Here is a 23,903-nt window from a genome sequence, read left to right as displayed (position 1 = left end):
TTGTATGGTAACTTATGGTTGTTCCGGCGCTTCTTCCACCTGAGCATATGTAATGTATGTATCGGAGACATTAAATAAAATCACCATACAAAGTTTAAATACATTTAATTATAAACATTTGGTACAATATACATTCTCAGTTCACGGCGTGATACGTTTGGGGTCGCGCGGAATCACGGCGTATTACGTTTGGGGTCTCGCGAAATCACGGCGTGATACGTTTGGGGTCTCGCGGGAACATGGACGTCTTCCTGATGTTGTCCAAGCCCAGGTACAGCATCACCACGCGCTCCATGCCGATGCCGCCACCTGAAAAAAAAATATAATGCTCTAGATTCCACCCTTCCATCCCAACAACCCAGTATCACTAGCCTTTAAATCCTCTTCAACCTAGTTGCCTGGTAGAGATAGAGCCTCAATAGCTCAACCGGTAAAGGAGTGGACTGAAAACCGGAAGGTCGACGGTTCAAACCCCGCCCGTTGCACTATTGTCGTACCTACTCCTAGCACTAGCTTGACGCTTAGTTGGAGGATCTCTTCCTCGCATGAACATGTCGTACGCTAAGGGTAAGAGTTACCCGCATGCGGCGGACAGCCCAGCCGGAACGACTCGATGTAGGCGGCGATCTTGCTTATGTCGATGCCGTGGTGCTTGGCCCTCTCGGTGAGGAACTCCGGGTCGTGGATCCTCTGCGCGCCACTCAGGATCTCTTCCTCGCATGAACATGTCGTACGCTAAGGGTAAGAGTTACCCGCATGCGGCGGACAGCCCAGCCGGAACGACTCGATGTAGGCGGCGATCTTGCTTATGTCGATGCCGTGGTGCTTGGCCCTCTCGGTGAGGAACTCCGGGTCGTGGATCCTCTGCGCTCCACTCAGGATCTCTTCCTCGCATGAACATGTCGTACGCTAAGGGTAAGAGTTACCCGCATGCGGCGGACAGCCCAGCCGGAACGACTCGATGTAGGCGGCGATCTTGCTTATGTCGATGCCGTGGTGCTTGGCCCTCTCGGTGAGGAACTCCGGGTCGTGGATCCTCTACGCTCCACTCAGGATCTCTTCCTCGCATGAACATGTCGTACGCTAAGGGTAAGAGTTACCCGCATGCGGCGGACAGCCCAGCCGGAACGACTCGATGTAGGCGGCGATCTTGCTTATGTCGATGCCGTGGTGCTTGGCCCTCTCGGTGAGGAACTCCGGGTCGTGGATCCTCTGCGCTCCACTCAGGATCTCTTCCTCGCATGAACATGTCGTACGCTAAGGGTAAGAGTTACCCGCATGCGGCGGACAGCCCAGCCGGAACGACTCGATGTAGGCGGCGATCTTGCTTATGTCGATGCCGTGGTGCTTGGCCCTCTCGGTGAGGAACTCCGGGTCGTGGATCCTCTGCGCTCCACTCAGGATCTCTTCCTCGCATGAACATGTCGTACGCTAAGGGTAAGAGTTACCCGCATGCGGCGGACAGCCCAGCCGGAACGACTCGATGTAGGCGGCGATCTTGCTTATGTCGATGCCGTGGTGCTTGGCCCTCTCGGTGAGGAACTCCGGGTCGTGGATCCTCTGCGCGCCACTCAGGATCTCTTCCTCGCATGAACATGTCGTACGCTAAGGGTAAGAGTTACCCGCATGCGGCGGACAGCCCAGCCGGAACGACTCGATGTAGGCGGCGATCTTGCTTATGTCGATGCCGTGGTGCTTGGCCCTCTCGGTGAGGAACTCCGGGTCGTGGATCCTCTGCGCTCCACTCAGGATCTCTTCCTCGCATGAACATGTCGTACGCTAAGGGTAAGAGTTACCCGCATGCGGCGGACAGCCCAGCCGGAACGACTCGATGTAGGCGGCGATCTTGCTTATGTCGATGCCGTGGTGCTTGGCCCTCTCGGTGAGGAACTCCGGGTCGTGGATCCTCTGCGCTCCACTCAGGATCTCTTCCTCGCATGAACATGTCGTACGCTAAGGGTAAGAGTTACCCGCATGCGGCGGACAGCCCAGCCGGAACGACTCGATGTAGGCGGCGATCTTGCTTATGTCGATGCCGTGGTGCTTGGCCCTCTCGGTGAGGAACTCCGGGTCGTGGATCCTCTGCGCGCCACTCAGGATCTCTTCCTCGCATGAACATGTCGTACGCTAAGGGTAAGAGTTACCCGCATGCGGCGGACAGCCCAGCCGGAACGACTCGATGTAGGCGGCGATCTTGCTTATGTCGATGCCGTGGTGCTTGGCCCTCTCGGTGAGGAACTCCGGGTCGTGGATCCTCTGCGCTCCACTCAGGATCTCTTCCTCGCATGAACATGTCGTACGCTAAGGGTAAGAGTTACCCGCATGCGGCGGACAGCCCAGCCGGAACGACTCGATGTATGCGGCGATCTTGCTTATGTCGATGCCGTGGTGCTTGGCCCTCTCGGTGAGGAACTCCGGGTCGTGGATCCTCTGCGCTCCACTCAGGATCTCTTCCCCTCGCATGAACATGTCGTACGAGTTTGATGCTTTCTGGAAATAAACGTAAACATTGAGAAAGTCTTTAAAATGAAATTTTCTACAGTGTGCGGCAGAAAATAATGTACCTTTCCTTTAGAATGACATTTCGGCATTGTCTCTGTCACTCATACCTATGTGACGTTTTGTACGTCTCAACGATAAAGACAATGCTTCACAAATCCGCTATCTCCTTCTAAGGATCCAATGTACATTATTTTCTGCCGCGTACAATCCAATTAATAAATCCAAATTTATTTTGACCCAATCCCGGACTCGAACCAAGGACCTCATAATCCACAACTAGGTGACTAAACCAACAAGGCAGTGAAATAATTATGGGGCAACCGTGCGCACTTAAGTAACGACTTCTTTTTATAGGATTGTGTTTATGTAGAATAGGGCTAAGTATTCGCTAGCGTTTTAATTACACCCTAGGACCGCTATAGAAGACCAGGATTCAATTCTGGGGAATTAGCCGGGATTTGTTTATTTTATTTTTATTTTATTTTATTTATTAAATTAACTAACGGCTACTTACACTAATACATTTAAAAAAAAACTTAATTCTGAAAATATTACTTACTAAGTGCAGTCGCCAATTATGAGTTAATACAACATTTACAAACATAATATGTGACAAAATAAAAAAACAAACATCAATAACATTACAGATAATACTTCCTACTCAAGACTTCCAATATGCAAAGATCTTTTCCCGAAACTTATACAAAGAGTTAGGGATTTAGGGAGGTAAGAGATATTGTACAACGACCTTTAGAATGAGATATCGGCTTCGTAGAGCATTGTCTCTGTCACTCATACCTATGTGACGTTTTGTCGGATGTACAATATTTTCTTCCACGTAGGTACTGTAGGTAGAATAGCGCTAAGTTTTCACTAGCGTTCTAATTACACCCTGGTCTTAATAGTGGGAGGTCCCGGGTTCGATTCCTGGCAGGGGTTTGGAATTTTATAATTTCTAAATTTCTGGTATGGTCTGGTGGGAGGCTTCGGCCGTGGCTAGTTACCTACCGGCAAAGCCGTGCCGCCAAGCGATTTAGCGTTCCGGTACGATGCCGTATAGAAACCAAAGGGGTATGGGTTTTAATAAAAACTGCCATACCCCTTCCAGGTTAGCCCGCTATCATCTTAGACTGCATCATCACTTACCACCAGGTGAGATTGCAGTTAAGGGCTAACTTGTATCTGAATAAAAAATAAAAAAATACCGCTGGAAGTCCAGGATTCAATTCCCGGAGAGGGTAATTAAGGTACTCACCGGGTTGTTAGGGTCGGGCATGGTATAGAAGGGTCGCACGGCGAGCGGGTACTTGTCCAGCATATAGAAGTCGGTATCGTATTTAGCTCGCACCAGTCTTCCCAACAGTTTCTCATCTGGGGTTGAAAGGTCGTCTTCTTCGCCCACTGTAACTCCTGTAAACAAATAAATAAGTTTTTAGGGTTCCGTACCTCAAAAGGAAAAACGGAACCCCTATTAGAATTACTTTGTTGTCTGCCTGACAAGAAACCTACAGGGTACTTCCCGTTGACCTGGAATCATGAAATTTGGCAGGTAGGTAGGTCTTATAGCAGACATAAGGGGAAAAATCTGAAAACCATGAATTTTTGTGGTCATGAACTAATAAAATTAGTGTTTTCAATTTTCAAAGTAAGATAACTATATCAAGTGGAGTATTATATACCCTACTTGATAGAGTTCTACAAAAATAGTCTTTTCAAAATCACTTGAGAAGTCCTCAGCTATTTCCAGCCTGGACTGTAATAAACTAATAACTCACCGGCCTCCTTCAGCATGCTGATAGCCTGAGGAAACTCCAGCCTCAGAGGAGGGTCCAGGAATTTGAAGGGCTCCACCTTGAACTGCTGGCCTACCGTCGCGATCTCTGATGCGTAGCTGTTGACAACGTCGAAGGTCAAAGAAAGAATTATTCAAGGTCACAAATATCGGTTTTTTGCGTTTTCCAGCCAAACGGTTTTGCTTTACTTGCTTTGTTTGCTTTATTCCTTAGAATTCCTTATTTTTCAATGGTGCCAACATAACGTCAGGCGTCAAGGTTTAATGAACAGTCAATAGTAATATTTGAACGATATCTCGAGGTACAAACAGACAAACTCCGTCAGTAACTTAATAGTTTAAATTGATACTGGTTTTTTACTTCCAATTTACCCAGTTCTCAGTTTACCCTATTACTGTCTTATGTTACTCCAAACCATTACTGGAGTGCGCACAGTTACCCCCTGAATATCTTTAATGCAGGCGTAAACCTATCTTATTCTAAGGGTGAGATCTATAGAGCACACTCTGACTTTGCTTAGACTTACGTTTTAACTCAATCTTAAGTCTGAGTAAAGTCAAAGTTCGCTCTATAGATCTCAGCCTTAGAGGAGACCCGTGTTCAGTAGTGGGTCGGCGATGGGTTGATGATGATGATGAAAGGTGATAATATTACTTACTGGTCTTGCAATCCTCGGAATATGTCAGTAAACGTCTGTCCGATGGTGTCCAACACTTCGTGGTAGTGATGTTTAAACGACATCTCAAGGTCCGAACTGACAAACTTCGTTAGTAGCTTAATAGTACTATACTGATACTGTTTATTTGCTTCCAATTTACCCAGTTCTCAGTTTAGCCTATTACTGTCTTATGTTACCCCAAGTGCGCACAGTTACCCCACTAATTATCTTTTACATAGACCTTTTTTATTTTGAGAGAAAACCCGTGTTCAGTAGTGGGTCGGCGATGGGTTGATGATGATGATGAAAGGTGATAATATTACTTACTGGTCTTGCAATCCTCGGAATATGTCAGTAAACGTCTGTCCGATGGTGTCCAACACTTCGTGGTAGTGATGTTTAAACGACATCTCAAGGTCCGAACTGACAAACTTCGTTAGTAGCTTAATAGTACTATACTGATACTGTTTATTTGCTTCCAATTTACTCAGTTCTCAATTTAGCCTATTACTGTCTTATGTTACCCCAAGTGCGCACAGTTACCCCACTAATTATCTTTTACATAGACCTTTTTTATTTTGAGAGAAAACCCGTGTTCAGTAGTGGGTCGGCGATGGGTTGATGATGATGATGAAAGGTGATAATATTACTTACTGGTCTTGCAATCCTCGGAATATGTCAGTAAACGTCTGTCCGATGGTGTCCAACACTTCGTGGTAGTGATGTTTGAACGACATCTCGAGGTCCAAACCGACGAACTCCGTCAAATGGCGGTGCGTGTTCGAGTCTTCGGCTCGGAACACCGCTCCCACTGTGAACACCTACAAAATAAATTTGTATGTATTAAAAAATATCCATCATCATCATCATCATCATCATCAACCAATAGATGTCCACAGCTGGACATAGGTCTCTTGCAGGGACTTCCACACGCCACGGTCTTGCGCCGCCGCCATCCAGCGGCTCAAAAAATATCCATACTAATAGTATAAATGTGTCTGTCTATCTGTCTGTCTGTCTGTCTGCTAGCCTTTCACGGCTCATCCGTTCAACCGATTTTGACGAAATTTGGTATAGAGATAGCATCCCGGGGAAGGACATAGGCTACTTTTTATCCCGGAAAATCAAAGAGTTCCCGCGGGTTTTATATAACCGAAATCCACGCGAACGAAGTTGCGGGCATCAGCTAGCAGAAAATAAGCCAAGAACTGTTTTAGTGTACTAAAAAATTGATATGTTACTCACTAAAACAAAATAAGGTCAGTACCCGTAGTACAAGATTTTACGTCTCACCAAACCAAACCAAATTCGAGAGTCGAAATATTTCCGCGTTACAGTAAAATGGACCTAAACAGCCTTGAATTAAAGTCAAATATTCAATGCCACTGATTTTAACTTCGCAATGTTACCGCTTGGAGCGCTGGTTGTAGTAGTGGCTGGCTGTAGACAAACTTGAGCTTTAAAACAAGGCATTTAAGATCCAGTTTACTGTAACGCAGAAGTATTTCGACTCTCGAATTTGGTTTGGTTTGGTGAGACGTAAAATCTTGTACTACGGGTACTGGTCGATGTCGAGACACTGGGGCCGATTCTGTACAAAATCTCTAAACTAAACTAAATTAACAGGTCTAAATTTAGTGCTATCCTTTTCCGCAAGCAATTTTTTTTTAAAGAAAATGTTAAGCCATGTAAGACTATATTCCCCTTTCCTCTCCAACTAAGCATCAAGCTTGTGCTAGGAGTAGGTACGACAATAGTGCAACGGGCGGGGTTCGAACCGTCGACCTTTCGGTTTTCAGTCTTTACCGATGTCGACATCGAGAAAACGAAGGGCGATGTCTACAATCTAGAAAACGAAGGGCGATGTCGACTATCGAGAAAACGAAGGGCGATGTCTACAATCTAGAAAACGAAGGGCGATGTCGACTATCGAGAAAACGAAGGGCGATGTCGACTATCGAGAAAACGAAGGGCGATGTCGACTATCGAGAAAACGAAGGGCGATGTCTACAATCTAGAAAACGAAGGGCGATGTCGACCATCGAGAAAACGAAGGGCGATGTCGACAATCGAGAAAACGAAGGGCGATGTCGACTATCGAGAAAACGAAGGGCGATGTCGACTATCGAGAAAACGAAGGGCGATGTCGACTATCGAGAAAACGAAGGGCGATGTCTACAATCTAGAAAACGAAGGGCGATGTCGACCATCGAGAAAACGAAGGGCGATGTCGACAATCGAGAAAACGAAGGGCGATATCGACTATCGCGAAAACGAAGGTCGATGTCGACAATCGAGGAAAACGAAGGTCAATGACGAATGTCGAGGTAATGAAGGCGACAATAGTGCAACGGGCGGGGTTTGAACCGTCGACCTTTCGGTTTTCAGTCTTTACCGATGTCGACATCGAGAAAACGAAGGGCGATGTCTACAATCTAGAAAACGAAGGGCGATGTCGACTATCGAGAAAACGAAGGGCGATGTCTACAATCTAGAAAACGAAGGGCGATGTCGACCATCGAGAAAACGAAGGGCGATGTCGACAATCGAGAAAACGAAGGTCGATATCGACTATCGCGAAAACGAAGGTCGATGTCGACAATCGAGAAAACGAAGGTCAATGACGAATGTCGAGGTAATGAAGGCGACAATAGTGCAACGGGCGGGGTTTGAACCGTCGACCTTTCGTTTTCAGTCCACTCTTTACCGATGTCGACCATCGAGAAAACGAAGGGCGATGTCGACCATCGAGAAAACTAAGGGCGATGTCGACAATCGAGAAAACGAAGGGCGATGTCGACATTCGAGAAAACGAAGGGCGATGTCGACTATCGAGAAAACGAAGGGCGATGTCGACTATCGAGAAAACGAAGGGCGATGTCTACAATCTAGAAAACGAAGGGCGATGTCGACCATCGAGAAAACGAAGGGCGATGTCGACAATCGAGAAAACGAAGGGCGATGTCGACTATCGAGAAAACGAAGGGCGATGTCGACTATCGAGAAAACGAAGGGCGATGTCGACTATCGAGAAAACGAAGGGCGATGTCTACAATCTAGAAAACGAAGGGCGATGTCGACCATCGAGAAAACGAAGGGCGATGTCGACAATCGAGAAAACGAAGGTCGATATCGACTATCGCGAAAACGAAGGTCGATGTCGACAATCGAGAAAACGAAGGTCAATGACGAATGTCGAGGTAATGAAGGCGACAATAGTGCAACGGGCGGGGTTCGAACCGTCGACCTTTCGGTTTTCAGTCTTTACCGATGTCGACATCGAGAAAACGAAGGGCGATGTCTACAATCTAGAAAACGAAGGGCGATGTCGACTATCGAGAAAACGAAGGGCGATGTCTACAATCTAGAAAACGAAGGGCGATGTCGACTATCGAGAAAACGAAGGGCGATGTCGACTATCGAGAAAACGAAGGGCGATGTCGACTATCGAGAAAACGAAGGGCGATGTCTACAATCTAGAAAACGAAGGGCGATGTCGACCATCGAGAAAACGAAGGGCGATGTCGACAATCGAGAAAACGAAGGTCGATATCGACTATCGCGAAAACGAAGGTCGATGTCGACAATCGAGAAAACGAAGGTCAATGACGAATGTCGAGGTAATGAAGGCGACAATAGTGCAACGGGCGGGGTTTGAACCGTCGACCTTTCGGTTTTCAGTCTTTACCGATGTCGACATCGAGAAAACGAAGGGCGATGTCTACAATCTAGAAAACGAAGGGCGATGTCGACTATCGAGAAAACGAAGGGCGATGTCTACAATCTAGAAAACGAAGGGCGATGTCGACCATCGAGAAAACGAAGGGCGATGTCGACAATCGAGAAAACGAAGGTCGATATCGACTATCGCGAAAACGAAGGTCGATGTCGACAATCGAGAAAACGAAGGTCAATGACGAATGTCGAGGTAATGAAGGCGACAATAGTGCAACGGGCGGGGTTTGAACCGTCGACCTTTCGTTTTCAGTCCACTCTTTACCGATGTCGACCATCGAGAAAACGAAGGGCGATGTCGACCATCGAGAAAACTAAGGGCGATGTCGACAATCGAGAAAACGAAGGGCGATGTCGACATTCGAGAAAACGAAGGGCGATGTCGACTATCGAGAAAACGAAGGGCGATGTCGACCATCGAGAAAACGAAGGTCAATGTCGACTATCGAGAAAACGAAGGGCGATGACGAATGTCGAGGTAATGAAGGCCGATGTCGACTGTACTTTGTAGCTCACGTTACCCCACGTCCTTATTAACCCTCGCGCTTATTCTTCACTAGATGATGCCCGCGTTGATTTAGGTTTTTAAAAATCCCGTGCGAACTCTTTAATTTTCTGGAATAAAAAGTAGCCTATGTCCGGGGTATAAGCTAACTCTGTACCAAATTTCATCGAAATAAGTTAAACTGTGGTGCCGTGAAAAGCTAGCAGACAGACAGACAGACACTTTCGCATTTATAATATTAGTATGGATTAGCTTCATTGAGTACAAACCTTATCAAAGTCAGCAGCGATCGCCATCTGCTTGTAAAGTTGAGGACTCTGCGCTAAGTATGCGGACGACTTGAAGTAAGACACCGTGAACACGTTCGCGCCGCCTTCTGAAGCCGCAGAGATGATCTTTGGTGTGTGGATTTCTACGAAACCTGTAAAATAACACGGATTATTTGTTTTTAGAGCTCTTTTTGTAGTAAAAGGAGCCCTTATAGGATCACTTTGTTATCTGGCTGTCTGTCAAGAATCGGGGATCGCAACCTATAGAGTACTTCCCGTTGATATGTGTCATGAAATTTGGCAGGTAGGTCTTATAGCACAAGTAAAGGAAAAAATACGGAATTCATGGTTTCGTCACAAAAAATAAATAAAGATTTGTGTTCCCAAAATAGCTTAAATCACATCACGACGGCGCTGTCCCTCATTAATTTGCAAATTTTTATATTGGTTTGACATTTCTTGTACAACCTAGTAGTGTAGCTGTGTAGCTCTAAGCCTGCGATGACTTGACGACGATGATGATGATGATGATGATGGTTTTTGAAGCGTGTCTGTGTGTCCTATCTTAGCCACGTACCTCTTTTAGTCAAAATATCTCGGAACAGTCTACAAACGCCAGCCTCCAGCCTGAATATGGCTTGGTTGGCCGGAGTACGGAGGTCCAACACACGGTTGTCCAAACGCGTGTCTTGGTTGACACGGATTTTCAATCCTTCAGGGTCCTATGGCCAACGAATTTATTATTAGTAAACAAAACGAGCAAGTGTGAGGTCCACATACGAAGAGTTCCGAGCTATCGTACAAGAAATAACACTATGTCTTTTTGTAGGGTTCCGTACCTCAAAAGAAGAAGCCTACAGGGTACTTCCCGTTGACCTTGAATCATGAAATTTGGCAGGTAGGTAGGTCTTATAGCAGACATTCCGGGGAAAATCTGAAAACCGTGAATTTAGGGTTAGATCACACAAAAAAAATTAAATTGTGGTCATGAACTAATAATTAGTATTTTTAATTTTCGAAGTAAGATAACTATATCAAGTGGGGTATCATATGGAAGGGCTTTACTTGTGCATTCTAAAACAGATTTTTATTTATTCTTTCTTTCTTCTTCTTTCTATTTTTGCGCATCATAGTTTTTGAATTATAGTGCAAGATGTCGAAAAAATACCACTGTAGCACTGCACTGACGGCACCCTCAGTGCGCGAGCTTGACTCGCACTTGGCCGGTTTTTTTTAATTTATAGACTAGCGCTTGGCTGCAATCAGACCTGGTGGCAAGTGATGATGCAGCCTAAGATGGAGCGCGCTTGCCTAGAAGATGCCTATTCACTCTTGACTTGAAGGTACCCATATTATAATTGGAGGGGAAAACTGATGCTGGGTGTTCAAAATCTTAGCGGTTCGAATTAGAAATGAGGAGGCAAATCGCTTCGTACGTGTCCGTGGAATTTCGACTACGTACGGGTGCAGACCTTGGTGATGCCTTGCGGTACGATAGTAGAAAGGTGGATAGGATTGAGGAACCAATCCTTTTTTTTTGTTTTTTATTATTTGTTGTTATAGCGGCAATACACACTCTGTAGAAGTTCAACGCTCTACCTATTACAGTTCATGAGACAGACATACGGACAGTGGAGGCTTAGTAATAGGATCCCGATGAAACTCTTTGGGTATGAAACCATACAAAGCTGTGGGGTAAAAACAGCACTGGGCACCACCCACACTTGAAACCCAGTTAGCTCCATACCTTCTACTGTACATTACTAAGGGGGTAATTAAGACGAATGTGGGGTAAAGGTTACACTCACGTCTGTCTCAGGTCTGGAAGCGTCCTCTATCTGTAAAGGCAAATGGGGCTTCGCACTGGACACCATCCACACTTGCAGCCCTGCGAGCTCCACATCCTGAACTGTACATTACTAAGGGGGTAATTAAGACAAATGTGGGGTAAAGGTTACACTCACGTCTGTCTCAGGTCTGGAAGCGTCCTCTATCTGTAAAGGCAGTTGGGGCTTCGCACTGGACACCATCCACACTTGCAGCCCTGTGAGCTCCACATCCTGTACTGTACATTACTAAGGGGGTAATTAAGACGAATGTGGGGTAAAGGTCACACTCACGTCTGTCTCAGGTCTGGAAGCGTCCTCGATCTGTAAAGGCAGTTGGGGCTTCGCACTGGACACCATCCACACTTGCAGCCCTGTGAGCTCCACATCCTGTACTGTACATTACTAAGGGGGTAATTAAGACGAATGTGGGGTAAAGGTCACACTCACGTCTGTCTCAGGTCTGGAAGCGTCCTCGATCTGTAAAGGCAGTTGGGGCTTCGCACTGGACACCATCCACACTTGCAGCCCTGTGAGCTCCACATCCTGTACTGTACATTACTAAGGGGGTAATTAAGACGAATGTGGGGTAAAGGTCACACTCACGTCCGTCTCAGGTCTGGAAGCGTCCTCTATCTGTAAAGGCAGTTGGGGCTTCGCACTGGACACCACCCACACTTGCAGGCCTGCGAGCTCCACGTCTTGTACTGTGCAGGACTCCACCGCAGCCGAAGTCTTTACTACTGTGGCGTATATGTCCACTATCGACTCTTTTGTTACACTAGAAAAAAATTATAAGTACACAATTCAAATAGGTGTAGTATGCGACAGTTTGAAACGGCAATCGGGGAGGGAACGGCCCACACCCGCACAGCTCCCGCGCTACCCGGTGCGGGATAGCGCGGGTAACGTGCCCATGTGCGGGGCGTTTGAAGACGCGCTGTTTACAAAGAACTCACTTGCCAGTAAACTTGACCATCTGCTTGCTAACTCTGTCACTGACTCGCATCAGCAGCTGCACTGTGCTGGAGTTCTGCCGAAGCACGGCGAAGCACTGCTTCCCTATCCCGCGGGAAGTTTGCAGACGCGCTGTGAATAATAACAAAAACAATTTTATGGTTTAAGCATTCCGAAGCATTGCTTCAAAATAAGCGAAGAATTGCTTTAGTTTTAATGCATAAACTAAGTTTATATTTCTCTCCCAAAGGTCAATCTGTGAAGGACATTCATTGTGGAAATCTACGTATCTTACCCATATACACAAAAAAACCAGCCAAGTGCGAGTCATACTTGCGCACCGACGGTTCCGTACTACAGTCGTATTTTTTCGTCATTTTGCACGATATATCAAGAACTATGATTCATAAAAATAAATAAAAATCTGTTTTCGAATCCACAGGTGAAGATCTTTCATATGATACCCCACTTGATAAGTTATCTTACTTCGAAAATTGAAAATAGTAATTATTTGTTCATGACCACAATTTAATTTTTTTTGTGTGATGTGACATATTCAAGGTTTGCAGATTTTTCCCCAAATGTCAGCTATACGACCTACCTATCTGCTAAATTTCATGATTCTAGGTCAACAGGAAGTACCCTGTAGGTTTCTTGACAGACAGACAGACAGACAGACAACAAAGTGATCCTATAAGGGTTCCGTTATTCCTTTTGAGGTACGGAACCCTAAAAATAATCTTAGAATCAGCTTACCTCTAAAAGTGAAGTGGAGGCAAACACAATAGATCGGAGACGGTCGCAGTGATACAGGGATATCAAGGACCTGCTTAGCCCCAAAGAAGAAGAAGAAGAAACTTACCTCTAACCCACACGTCCTTGCCTTCTAATGCTAGACCCAGCTCCTTCACATCAACATAAACCCGGTCTCTGTTCTCTCCGGTAGATTGTATCAGTTTCAGTACTCCGTACTGCCCTTCTGATATGTCCGGTTCTGATGTCTCATTTTGGGGTACGGATCCCTGAAATAAGTTAGAGTAAAAATAAATTTTAGCGTTTAAACTATCGTGAGTGATATCTACAAATTTGAAAGTGTTTGTTTGTTGGTTTGTCCTTCAATCACGTCTCAACAGAACACCAGATCGATGTGATTTTTTGCATGGGTATAGTTTAAGACCTGGAGAGGGACATAGGCTACTTTTTATCCCGGAAAATCAAAGTTCCCACGGGATTTTTAAAAACCTAAATCCATGCATACGAAACCACGGGCATCAGCTAGTCTATTATAAAAAAACTGGCCAAGTGCGAGTCAGACTCACGCATCGAGGGTTCCGTACTAGTCTCGCGCGTTTTTGATGTTTGATAAAAAGTCACTTTATTTGATTAGTAGTCATAATCCCTATTATAATAATAATAACTTTATTGCCATGCCTTATGCTTTAATACAAATCAGGTATTTTTAACTCATTATAAACCTTTAGATACTTTAGAGTAGCCTGGTAGAGATCGCTAATTAGCGATAAGGCCACCTTTTGTATCTTCCTTCTGTCTGTGTTTTTATTCTTTAATGTAATCCTTCTTGTGGTTGTGCAAATAAAGTGTATTTATTTATTATTTATTATTATTATCTCGATATATTATCTACTCTCACGCCCGTGTACAAGATAAATATATATAACAGCCAAAAGAAATATAATATACTTACATACATAAATAGAAATAAACCTACATAAACATTACATACATACATATTTGTACCGGGCGGAGGATGACACCCCGGCAGGGGAGACCAAACGGCAGGGGAGACCAAACGGCCGGGGGTCAGGGCGACAGGTGAAGAAATCGGCGAACTATCCTAGCCGAGTCCAGCAAGACCGCTTTTTGCATCCTGGCTGCGAGCGAACTGCCACGGAACCCCAGTTGCCTCAGATGGTGAGCGAGGCTGACTGGGATCAACCCATTCGCAGATATGACGATTGGGATGATTTCAGTGGACTCCACATGCCACATGTCGGAAACCTCGTGAGCCAGATCGAGATACTTGCGCTTTTTCTCCGTCTCAGCTCTCACGAGGTTCTCGTCATACGGAATGGTGATGTCCACCAAAAACACCCTCGACTGTGCCCGGTCCACCACCACGATGTCAGGCTTATTCGCTAGAATAGTCCTGTCCGTGATGATGGACCAGTCCCAATAGAGCCGGACTCCGTCGCGCTCGAGTACCGGCACCGGTGTGTACTTGTAATACGGCAACCTCTCATCCAGGAGACCGTACATCAGAGCAAGCTCTTGGTGAAGGATTTTGGCTGCTTGGTTGTGTCTGTGCAGATATTCAGTGTTGGCAAGCGCTGAGCATCCCGAAAGCACATGTCTGAGTGACTCGCCGGGATGGCGACAAGCCCGACAGATGTTGTGAGTGCCATCCTTCAGAATGTACTTTCGGTAGTTCCGCGTCTTGACCACCTGATCTTGTATTGCACAGACAAAACCCTCGGTTTCCCCGAAGAGGTCACTAAAGCGCAGCCACTGCACGGACGCTTTTTTATCTACGTGTGGCTCATTAAGAGCTTTAAAAAAGCGTCCGTGCAGCTCCTTCTCCCTCCATACGGCCTCCCGGTCAGAGGAGCTAAGTACCACCGGTTTCTGCCACTCGGTTTGGGCTAAGGATAGTGGGGTGAGTCCTTTATCACATTCTATGACCTCTCTATGCATGGGGGACCCCCTCATCGTCTCAAAGTAGGTTCTGAGGTTGGCTATCTCCCGGTTATTATTATTATTATTATACTTTATATAGTGTACCAAGGATACTTTTTTACTTTCACTAGGTAATTTTTAACGAGTAACTTTTGGAAAATACATATTTTTATAGATGGATAGTTAAGATAACTACCTCCAATGACTGGCCGCTAGGAAGTCCAAGTCACATACAAGTCTTTGGATTACCTTATACTCAGCCTTTTTCTGCTGCTTCTCAGCAGCCTTGGCCGCTTTTTTGGCAGCCTTTTTGCTGCTCGCTGCATCCCCTTCCACGGGTATCTGGGCTTCGGAAACTACCATGATGACCTAAACTGAAAACCAAAATGAATCTAGTTATATTTCCACTTAACGATGAAACTAACCCAAATAACCATAACAACTAGCACACCGGTACTTCTCGGTTCAAGTTATAAATAGTTTTCACAAGTGATACTTATATTATTATATGAAATTTTTAAAGATAAAACACAAATAACACAATATTGCATCAGACATTTTTATGAAACTCACCTGTTTTGTGGTTTAGACGTTACACAGCACGATAAGACACTCGAAAGATACTATATAAAGTGCTAAATAGACTCAGGATATAAAATAAATAGGTTATTCAAGAAAAACACCGCGCCACATTATTTCACTACCAAAATAAAATGACATTTGTTTGTTATGATTTTGATGACATTGATAACATCATCAAAATTAAATGTCGCCTCTGACGTTTCCCAAAATGTTGCGTGTTGCGTGGTTGTAGATTAGATTCAATAGGGTTGTACAAAAATCGGTAAAAATATTTCTAAATATTTTTTCATAAGATCAAATCTTGTTTCATTGGGTATTTCTAGCTTGAAGTAGCTTGTAATGATTCTTACAATCTTTTTAAGTTTTGAGGAATTTTTGTAATTTATAACTTATAAATCGACCGAAAAGAGCTAAATTTAGCGTGAGCGACACTATCGTTTTAGTGGTAGCACCATACCATGTACTGCAACCATCCAAATACCTATTGATATTTGATATTTTTTAAATTATTAAAAACACCGGAGAAGCTTATATCGTTATAACAGTAAAATTCTAATGATATTATACCATGGGTAAACTTTCAAATTGCTTCGAACTTCATAATATTCTGAAATCTTTACACTGACATGCACTAGTAAAGTAAATGGATATTATAACAACTTACAAAGTAGGTAACCTAAAGGATCTATTTGTAGAATATAATAAAACTCGTGGATAATCGGCGTTGTGCTACTACACTAAATAAAAAAACTCTAAAACAGTCCTCGCATTGTTGCCTCTATAAATATACCCGTTTGGGACACATAAATTGGGTGCTTTTAAAGTCTATAACGCACATAATTCCGAAAATATTTAATATCTACTCTAAACTGTTGCACTGTACATAACAAACTTTTTGGTCTCATAATGAAAAAATTTACGCCAAAGAACTTAATATACACACTATACACTAGCTAGAGATATGCTAGTATGCTAGATGCAAAGAAGTTGGAAGTACTAAGGCTAGATGCTAGAGATTAAAATGTAACGGTCATTTTGGCAAATGTCAGTAACATCAGTATCATTTGCCGAAAACACAAATTATTAATTAAACAAATCGGTGTTATGTTTAAATTTTTCGTCCAAAATGACCAAGGATACCACCGGCCCTGACTTGGATAGAGCTGGGGCGAATAATCTTTCTTTATTTTTATCACCAAAATGCCCGTGTTTACTGCGAACATCCCCGGTGTCCTGAAGATTGGCGATAGAATAGAAATTGGCGGCAAAATCAAGGAAAATGCGAGAAAGTAAAACGAATACTTATCCTTATTTTAATTCCTTTTCCAAATGAAAACTAGGTACTTACAGATCAAATTTTATTGTGATCAGCTCAGCAGTTGACTTTAACAAATTTTTAAATTACATTAGTTATTGATGAAAGAATTTACTGATTGTGGTCGTAATAAAACACATTAACTCAATTACTATATAAAGTGTATTGGAAAGACTAATAAATTTAACAATGATTTTACTAGATTTTAAAACACGTCACCACCGATTAGCAAAAGTCACAGAGAAAAAAAAAAAAACATTGTCAACAGATTATAAACCTAGGGTTGCATTCCTTTACAACACCCACCCTGAATGCAAGCCCATACCTCTAGTACAAAACAAATGTTTATTACATATAGTCCCTTTTGTTAGTATATCAGCAATCATTAGGGTTCCTTTAACATAACAAAACATTATCGCATTATTATTGACATGGTTCTTTAAAAAATGAAATCTTATATCTATATGTTTTGTCCGAGGTAAATAACAATCATTGGTAGTTAGTCTTATAGCACTTTGGTTATCACTGTAGATTGGTAGAGCACTTTCTTGAGCCTGGCCCAGTTCTTTCTGCAGCTGCCTCAGCCATAGAGCCTCTTGTGCTGCCGAAGTCATGGCCATATACTCAGCCTCAGCAGTGGACAAGGCTACGGTTTGCTGTTTGCGCGAACACCATGAAACAGCACCTCCCTGCAACATAAACACATAGCCAGTGCACGACTTCCTGTCATGAATGTCGCTGGCCCAGTCAGCATCACAGTAGCCGGAGATTCCGGTTTCGCCATCTCTGGTATAGGTCAGCTTCAAATCTTTAGTACCTTTTAAATATCTCAGCACCCTTTTTACTGCCACCCAGTGCTCTAATTTAGGATTTTTATTAAATCTACTCAGTGTATTCACTGCATACGATATATCTGGACGAGTTCCTTGAGCAATATAGAGAAGACAGCCAATAGCTTGCTGATAGGGAAACTCTATTTCAGTTTCATCTTCAGAAATTGTTTCAAATTTTGCTGACACTTCTATAGGTGTTCTGACAGGTTTACACTCTAGCATTCCAAACTTACTTAATGTTTCTTTTATATATTTTTGTTGATCTAACATTATTTTGCCATCAGCTCTAGTAATGTTAAGCCCAATACATTGACTCACTTCACCTAGATCTTTCATTTTGAAATGTAATTTTAATTTTTCTTTTATCATGTCTTTGTCTTCCTTTTGAGATGTGAACAAAATGAGATCATCCACATAAACAGCAATATATATACTTTTAACACTATCATAATAAATGCAGGGATCAGTCTGTGAACGTTGCAATCCAATATCCTTTAGAGATTTATCCAATTTAATGTTCCACAGCCTGCTGGCTTGTTTGAGCCCATATAGCGACTTGTGTAAGTGGCATACCTGTGAGCCCTCTTCATACAGCTGTGGCTGTGTCATATAGATTTCAGCATCAATTTCTCCCTGCAAAAATGCTGAGACAGCATCCATTTGATCAATATGTAGATTTAGTTTAACTGCCAAAGCAAATAGGTAACGTACTGAAGAATATTTCACAACTGGAGAATATATTTCTCCATAATCTATTCCTGATTTTTGAGCATAGCCTTTAATCACAAGTCTAGCTTTAAATTTTATAATATTGCCTTGTTGATCAGTTTTTGATTTAAACACCCACTTGCATGGTAAAGCCTTTTTATTGTCTGGAAGATCTGCCAAGCTCCATGTATTATTTTCTATCAATGATTCATACTCTTCATCCATAGCCTTTTTCCACTCGGACGCATTCACTGAGGATAAGGCCTCTTCGACAGTTTGCGGGTCAGTGAGGTTTGTCATAAGACATAAAAGGCTAGATTTACCCTTTTCATCGTTAGACCTATTTCTTGGCCTTAGAGTGATGTTTCTGTGTATCATTGGTCCAACAGGGGGTGAAGGGTAATATGTCTGATCATAGTCGCCTGTATCTGTTTCATACTCACTTGAGTCCGGACCATCCTTTTCTACTGAGGTACTCGGCGAGTCTGAAATATCAGGGACCTGGTTTTCTATGGATTTCTCTGACAGATTATCTTGTAACAAATTGCCTGTGCTGCATGTGCTCTGCTTATTAATCTCAGGCTCAGACTTTTCACACAGAGGCACAGTGTAACATTCATTTAATTTTTCCAAAAACACAACGTCTCTACTTTTAATTACTTTATGTGTCTTAGGGTCCATTAATCGGTAACCCTTTGAATTCTCACAATAGCCTACAAATATCATTTTATGTGACTTACTGTCCCACTTAAGGCGCCTTTCCTTAGGGACATGTACCATGGCCTCACAACCAAATATTCTTACATGAGACAGGTTTGGCTTTTTACCACTCCACATTTCATATGGTGTTTTATCACCTAGTGACCGTGTTGGTGAACGGTTCACAATATATGCAGCTGTGGCAACACTCTCAGCCCAATACCGTTTATCCAAATTTGCATAGCAGAGCATACTTCTTGCTCTTTCTACCAATGTACGGTTCATCCTCTCTGCCAGTCCATTTTGCTGAGGAGTGTAAGGGGTACTTGTTTGATGAGTAATGCCACAACTGGACAGATACTTTTGTAATGAACTGTTACAGTATTCCATGCCATTGTCCGTCCGAATTATCTTAATCTTATTATCCATCTCATTTTCCACCTTCATTTTAAAATCTTTAAAAATTTCAAGCACACTCATCTTATCTTTCATGAAGTATACGTACACCTTTCGTGTGAAGTCATCAATAAAAGTTATAAAGTATTTCATACCTCCATAAGAGAGATTCTCCATTGGGCCGCACAGATCAGAATGTATCAGTTCTAATGGCTTCGATGCTCTAGTACCAAGATTGTTAAAAGGCTGTCTTGTTTGTTTTCCTTCCAGGCAACTGGGGCAGATGGTGGTGACATTGCTTTTCTTCTGAGCCAGAGTCACACCTTCGGTGCATTCGGGCAACTTATTTACATCTGAAAAATTAAGATGACCCATTCGAGTATGCCATAGAATACAATTATTATTAGCGGCTTCATCTGTGGAGGTTAGGTGGACAGAGAGTTCTTCTACGTTAAGACTGTATAATTTATTGGAAAGTGTTGCTGAACATAAATACTTCCCGCTGCAGTCACATATTTCACAGCCTTTATTATTGAAGGTTATTTTAAATCCATTGTTTACAATAGTGCTCACTGAGAGTAAATTAGCTGCCAGACCAGGTACATACAGAACATTTCTCACCTGAATGTTTTTATTACCGGGTAAACTAATATTTACATCTCCCATAGCTTTCACTGCCATCTGCTTCTTGTTGGCTGCTGTTATGCTGTCCATAGGTGGCTCGGTGACGTTGTACAACCAATCCTTCCTGTTCGTCATATGCATGGATGCACCAGAGTCTATGTACCACTTGTTGCTGCTCTCATCGATGGTTGCTGAAAAAGCTGCAATAAAACCTAAATTATCTTCTTTCTTCTGCTCTTTATGCTGCTTCTTAGGATTTCTACAAAATCTAGCTAGGTGGCCGTGTCTATTACAATTATAGCACCTGGGTCCCTTTGTCTTCAACGGAGGCTTGAAAGTCTTTGAATTTGAATAAAAAGCAGTAGAGTTGCCGTTGGGCTCGGATGACTTTATCTCTTGCATAAGCTTGGTCTTAACAAGGTCAGCACTTATGATGGCACCTGAATTTTCCAGCCCCATAATCATTGGCTTGTACATTTCCGGCAGGCCAGCCAACATTAAGGTACCCAGCCATTCATCGTTGACTTCAAATCCAATATTTCTGAGCTTATGCGCTGTAGTCATAATTTTACTCACATAATCTTCTACACTAGTGCTTGATTCCAGATTTGTATTAATTAAATCCCTTAAGAGACCCACTCTCCGTGTCAAACCACTGTCGTCAAAGGCCTTTTCTAGGCTTAGCCACACTTCCCTCGCAGTCTTACAATCCTGCACATGTATATAGTTCTGAGGATCTAGTAACAATATCAATTTTGCTCTGGCTTTGATATCTTTGTTAGCATCGAAAGGTTTCGTCGCATCAATGCAATGCCATAAGTCTTCGTGCTCAAGGTATGTGCGGACACTAAACTTCCACGTAGCAAAATTGTCACGCCCCGTCAATTTCTGTATGTTGAACATATTATTACTGTTGTTACTATTCATTTTCAATGTTGCGCCAGCCACGTTGTAATTACATGTAACCTCAAAATCAAAGTTCGGATGTGTCAATTATTTTTCCGTAACTCAACCACGCTCTGCTACCATGAAAGAATTTACTGATTGTGGTCGTAATAAAACACATTAACTCAATTACTATATAAAGTGTATTGGAAAGACTAATAAATTTAACAATGATTTTACTAGATTTTAAAACACGTCACCACCGATTAGCAAAAGTCACAGAGAAAAAAAAAAAAAACATTGTCAACAGATTATAAACCTAGGGTTGCATTCCTTTACAACAATTGACACAGTAATTGTGGTTGGTACAGAATGTCAGTAAACCTGTGCGCTCAAGAGGGGGAGGAACCACGTGATGTAGTCCTTCACTTCGACGTGCGGTTCCATAGAGACAACATCATCTCACTGTCTAGACGGAACGGCGTGTGGATCGGCAGCGGGAATCTCGACACTAACTACAATATGTTTGTGCCTGGTTAGTTTAAATTGTCCACTGCTGGAATGGAACCCAGCTTTTCTGTGAGGCAATCTATACGTACAATGTAATTCATCTAACTAGTTATATAAAAATATAAAAAACCGACTTCCAATACCACTACAAAGTACGTGTAATGTATGTTGAAGTCGGACGAGCTTCATGCTTTGATTTCTAGTTTCTTTTTGCTCACCCGACTTCATATATACATACATACCTACACGTGTAGAAACAAAAATTATTTTATTACTTTGTAGTGGTTTTGGAAGTCAGTTTTTTTTATATTTTATTTTATTGTATTTTAATCTTTTTAGTGTAGGTAAGTAGTCTTTGCTTGGTAGGTACCTACCATAAATATCAATTCACCAGCAAAACTTTCCAAATCCACATGGCACCTTGCAGCATCAGGATTGACGAGTTGGGATCCTAAGTTCAATGGTGTACCGTGTAGTCTATGGTTGGCACCAAAAATAATATTGCATCACCCGCAGTTCCTAAATCACTATACTTAGTTTAGGAGTGCTGTAACCTACATCATCAGGGTTGAGGAGGTGGGAATTGGCAACGTCAATTCAATATGAACACTTTCTGAATCTTGATAACTTAGGTGAGCAGAAACCCAACAGCATCAGTAGGATTGATGTGCTGGATCCAGATTTTTTATGGGACCGCCATGGAAACATCCTCTGTTGTTGTCTGTTTAAAAAAAATTTGCAAATCGGTCCAGAAACCTCAAAAAAATCAGTGTACCTACATACATTAAAAAAGGCAGAACCACCTCCTTTTTGGAAATCGGTTAAAAAGTACCATATTTGGACGAAAAAGATACTGTCCACACCCACCCGTACCTTGACGTCAGTAACTTTCACTTTGAGATTAGAGCAGAATTCCACGCGCGGGTTTCCGTGCAGCAAATGTCAATAGATCCTCTTTGCCCGGTATGTTAGAATTTTCTGTTCCCTTCTAGGCACAATCTTCAGAATCATCTTCGAAGTGAAAGACACGGACGTGATCACGATCTACTGCCAAGGGAAGTTCCACTCCAATTTCCTGCCCAAGATTCCTCTCACCATGGCGCGGTACCTCGTCGCGTGGGCCGACGTGGAGAGGGTCACCCATTGCTACTTCCATATGACTGGCAAAGTGAGTGTATTCGTAGTGAGATGGTAAACAAATTCCCAACGTTAGTTTTCTGGCGCAGGGTGTGTGTTCTGTCTAGATCGGTTTTTCAAACTACCTACGAGTCCCACCCATTGCTACTTCAGTTTTGCATTTTAAAGTGGTCTAGTCTAGTAGACGTTTAGTTATAAGTTTTATAAGTATCGTGAACTGTGCTATCAGGGTGTAGGTGACGAAGCAGCAGCAGTTGGCGGGAATCCATCGCTGTCCCCGCGGCAGGGGATCACACCTGTGCTAATCGGAGATGTTAAACGATGGTATGACTTTTAAACATCATTAATTTTTCTTTGTTTGGCGAAATGGGTTCACAAAGGCAAAATGTATGAAAAAGTCTGGGCCGCCCGAGCGCACGCAATTTTGCTGCACGCTTTTTATAAATATTTTCTACGTGCCATTGGCGAAGTGCATTGTGCTCGGTGTGGCACTACTGAAAGCCATAAAGCAAAATAAGAAGAAGTAAGGAAATAAATATTTATATTTAAAAACGTTGAACGTAAATACGAAATTTCATTGAAAATGGTTTTATATCAATCAAATAAAACTGGGTTTTTCTTCTAATGGTCGTGTAAAAAATGCGTACCTATTTGGGGAAATTTCGCGATTTTTTTGTATCGAGCAAATGTGAGAAGTCGTTTTGTACGAACTATAACCAAACAAAATATTATTATGCTTTATAATGTGTTACCAGCAAAAAAGCGCTGCGCACCCCAAAGTCATAACTTTTTTATTATTTCAGTGGAAAAATTCATAGGAAGCCACCACCAGGCAGTCCACACCTTCAGTCCTCGAACGAAAGTTCTGACGACGAGCAAGAGCAACGTAAACCCGACGCTCGTGCTGACAGATATTTCTATGACACACTCATGTGCAAACCCACAGAGACAAAATTCTGTACCCCAGAACCAAAATACCGTCGAGAGAACGTAGTGAAACCTGAACACAGCAGAAAATATAGAGAAGAATACGTAGATAAGAATGATACAGATGTATCCGAGGAGGTAGGGTCGAAAAACATGGAATCCACGGCCGAATCCGATGACGTTTTGCCCGAACTAGGATTAAAAAAAAGAAATAGACGCGGCAAGTTCGCTCCGTTCGCTCAAGTGGTAAATTTTATGGGAAAGACAACGAGAAGAAATTAGTGTTGTGCTTTGATAGACAACTTTTTTACGATTGGTGATTTTTTACGGTTTTTTAATTGTGTTTCA

The 23,903-nt window shown here is 42.9% G+C and overlaps 2 protein-coding genes across 2 annotated transcripts; one reads left to right on the top strand and one right to left on the bottom strand.

Moving 5' to 3' along the window:
• Positions 1–88: 88 nt before the first annotated feature.
• On the bottom strand, positions 89–15,679 carry AspRS (aspartyl-tRNA synthetase). Its single transcript, XM_034982571.2, has 12 exons — positions 15,513–15,679; positions 15,189–15,313; positions 13,108–13,267; positions 12,248–12,377; positions 11,895–12,069; positions 10,040–10,184; positions 9,463–9,614; positions 5,608–5,774; positions 4,278–4,393; positions 3,758–3,912; positions 2,319–2,490; positions 89–309 (listed from the first exon to the last, which is right to left on the bottom strand). Exons 2-12 carry the CDS (start codon positions 15,300–15,302, stop codon positions 206–208), a joined length of 1,590 nt encoding a protein of 529 aa, XP_034838462.1. The 5' UTR covers positions 15,303–15,313; positions 15,513–15,679; the 3' UTR covers positions 89–205.
• Positions 15,680–16,568: 889 nt separating this feature from the next.
• LOC117994622 (uncharacterized) lies at positions 16,569–23,881 on the top strand. Its single transcript, XM_034982572.2, has 5 exons — positions 16,569–16,810; positions 21,353–21,516; positions 22,484–22,659; positions 22,858–22,952; positions 23,432–23,881. Exons 1-5 carry the CDS (start codon positions 16,722–16,724, stop codon positions 23,835–23,837), a joined length of 930 nt encoding a protein of 309 aa, XP_034838463.1. The 5' UTR covers positions 16,569–16,721; the 3' UTR covers positions 23,838–23,881.
• The last annotated feature ends 22 nt before the right edge of the window (positions 23,882–23,903 follow it).

This window comes from Maniola hyperantus, chromosome 27 (assembly GCF_902806685.2).
Source record: "Maniola hyperantus chromosome 27, iAphHyp1.2, whole genome shotgun sequence".
Classification (NCBI taxonomy): Eukaryota; Metazoa; Arthropoda; class Insecta; order Lepidoptera; family Nymphalidae; genus Maniola; species Maniola hyperantus.
The sequence above is the reverse complement of the archived record's forward strand: the minus strand, read 5'-3'. Positions and strand labels throughout refer to the sequence as shown.

Excerpts from the sequence above, each read along its gene's own strand:
- AspRS (XM_034982571.2), bottom strand. The coding sequence starts at position 15,302 with ATGGTAGTTTCCGAAGCCCAGATACCCGTGGAAGGGGATGCAGCGAGC. Across the intron at positions 4,394-5,607 it reads TTCCGAGGATTGCAAGACCA|CTACGCATCAGAGATCGCGA; the intron begins GTAAGTAATATT and ends CGTTGTCAACAG. Across the intron at positions 3,913-4,277 it reads CAGCATGCTGAAGGAGGCCG|GAGTTACAGTGGGCGAAGAA; the intron begins GTGAGTTATTAG and ends ATTTGTTTACAG.
- LOC117994622 (XM_034982572.2), top strand. The coding sequence starts at position 16,722 with ATGCCCGTGTTTACTGCGAACATCCCCGGTGTCCTGAAGATTGGCGAT. Across the intron at positions 21,517-22,483 it reads CTACAATATGTTTGTGCCTG|GCACAATCTTCAGAATCATC; the intron begins GTTAGTTTAAAT and ends GTTCCCTTCTAG. Across the intron at positions 22,660-22,857 it reads ACTTCCATATGACTGGCAAA|GGTGTAGGTGACGAAGCAGC; the intron begins GTGAGTGTATTC and ends CTGTGCTATCAG.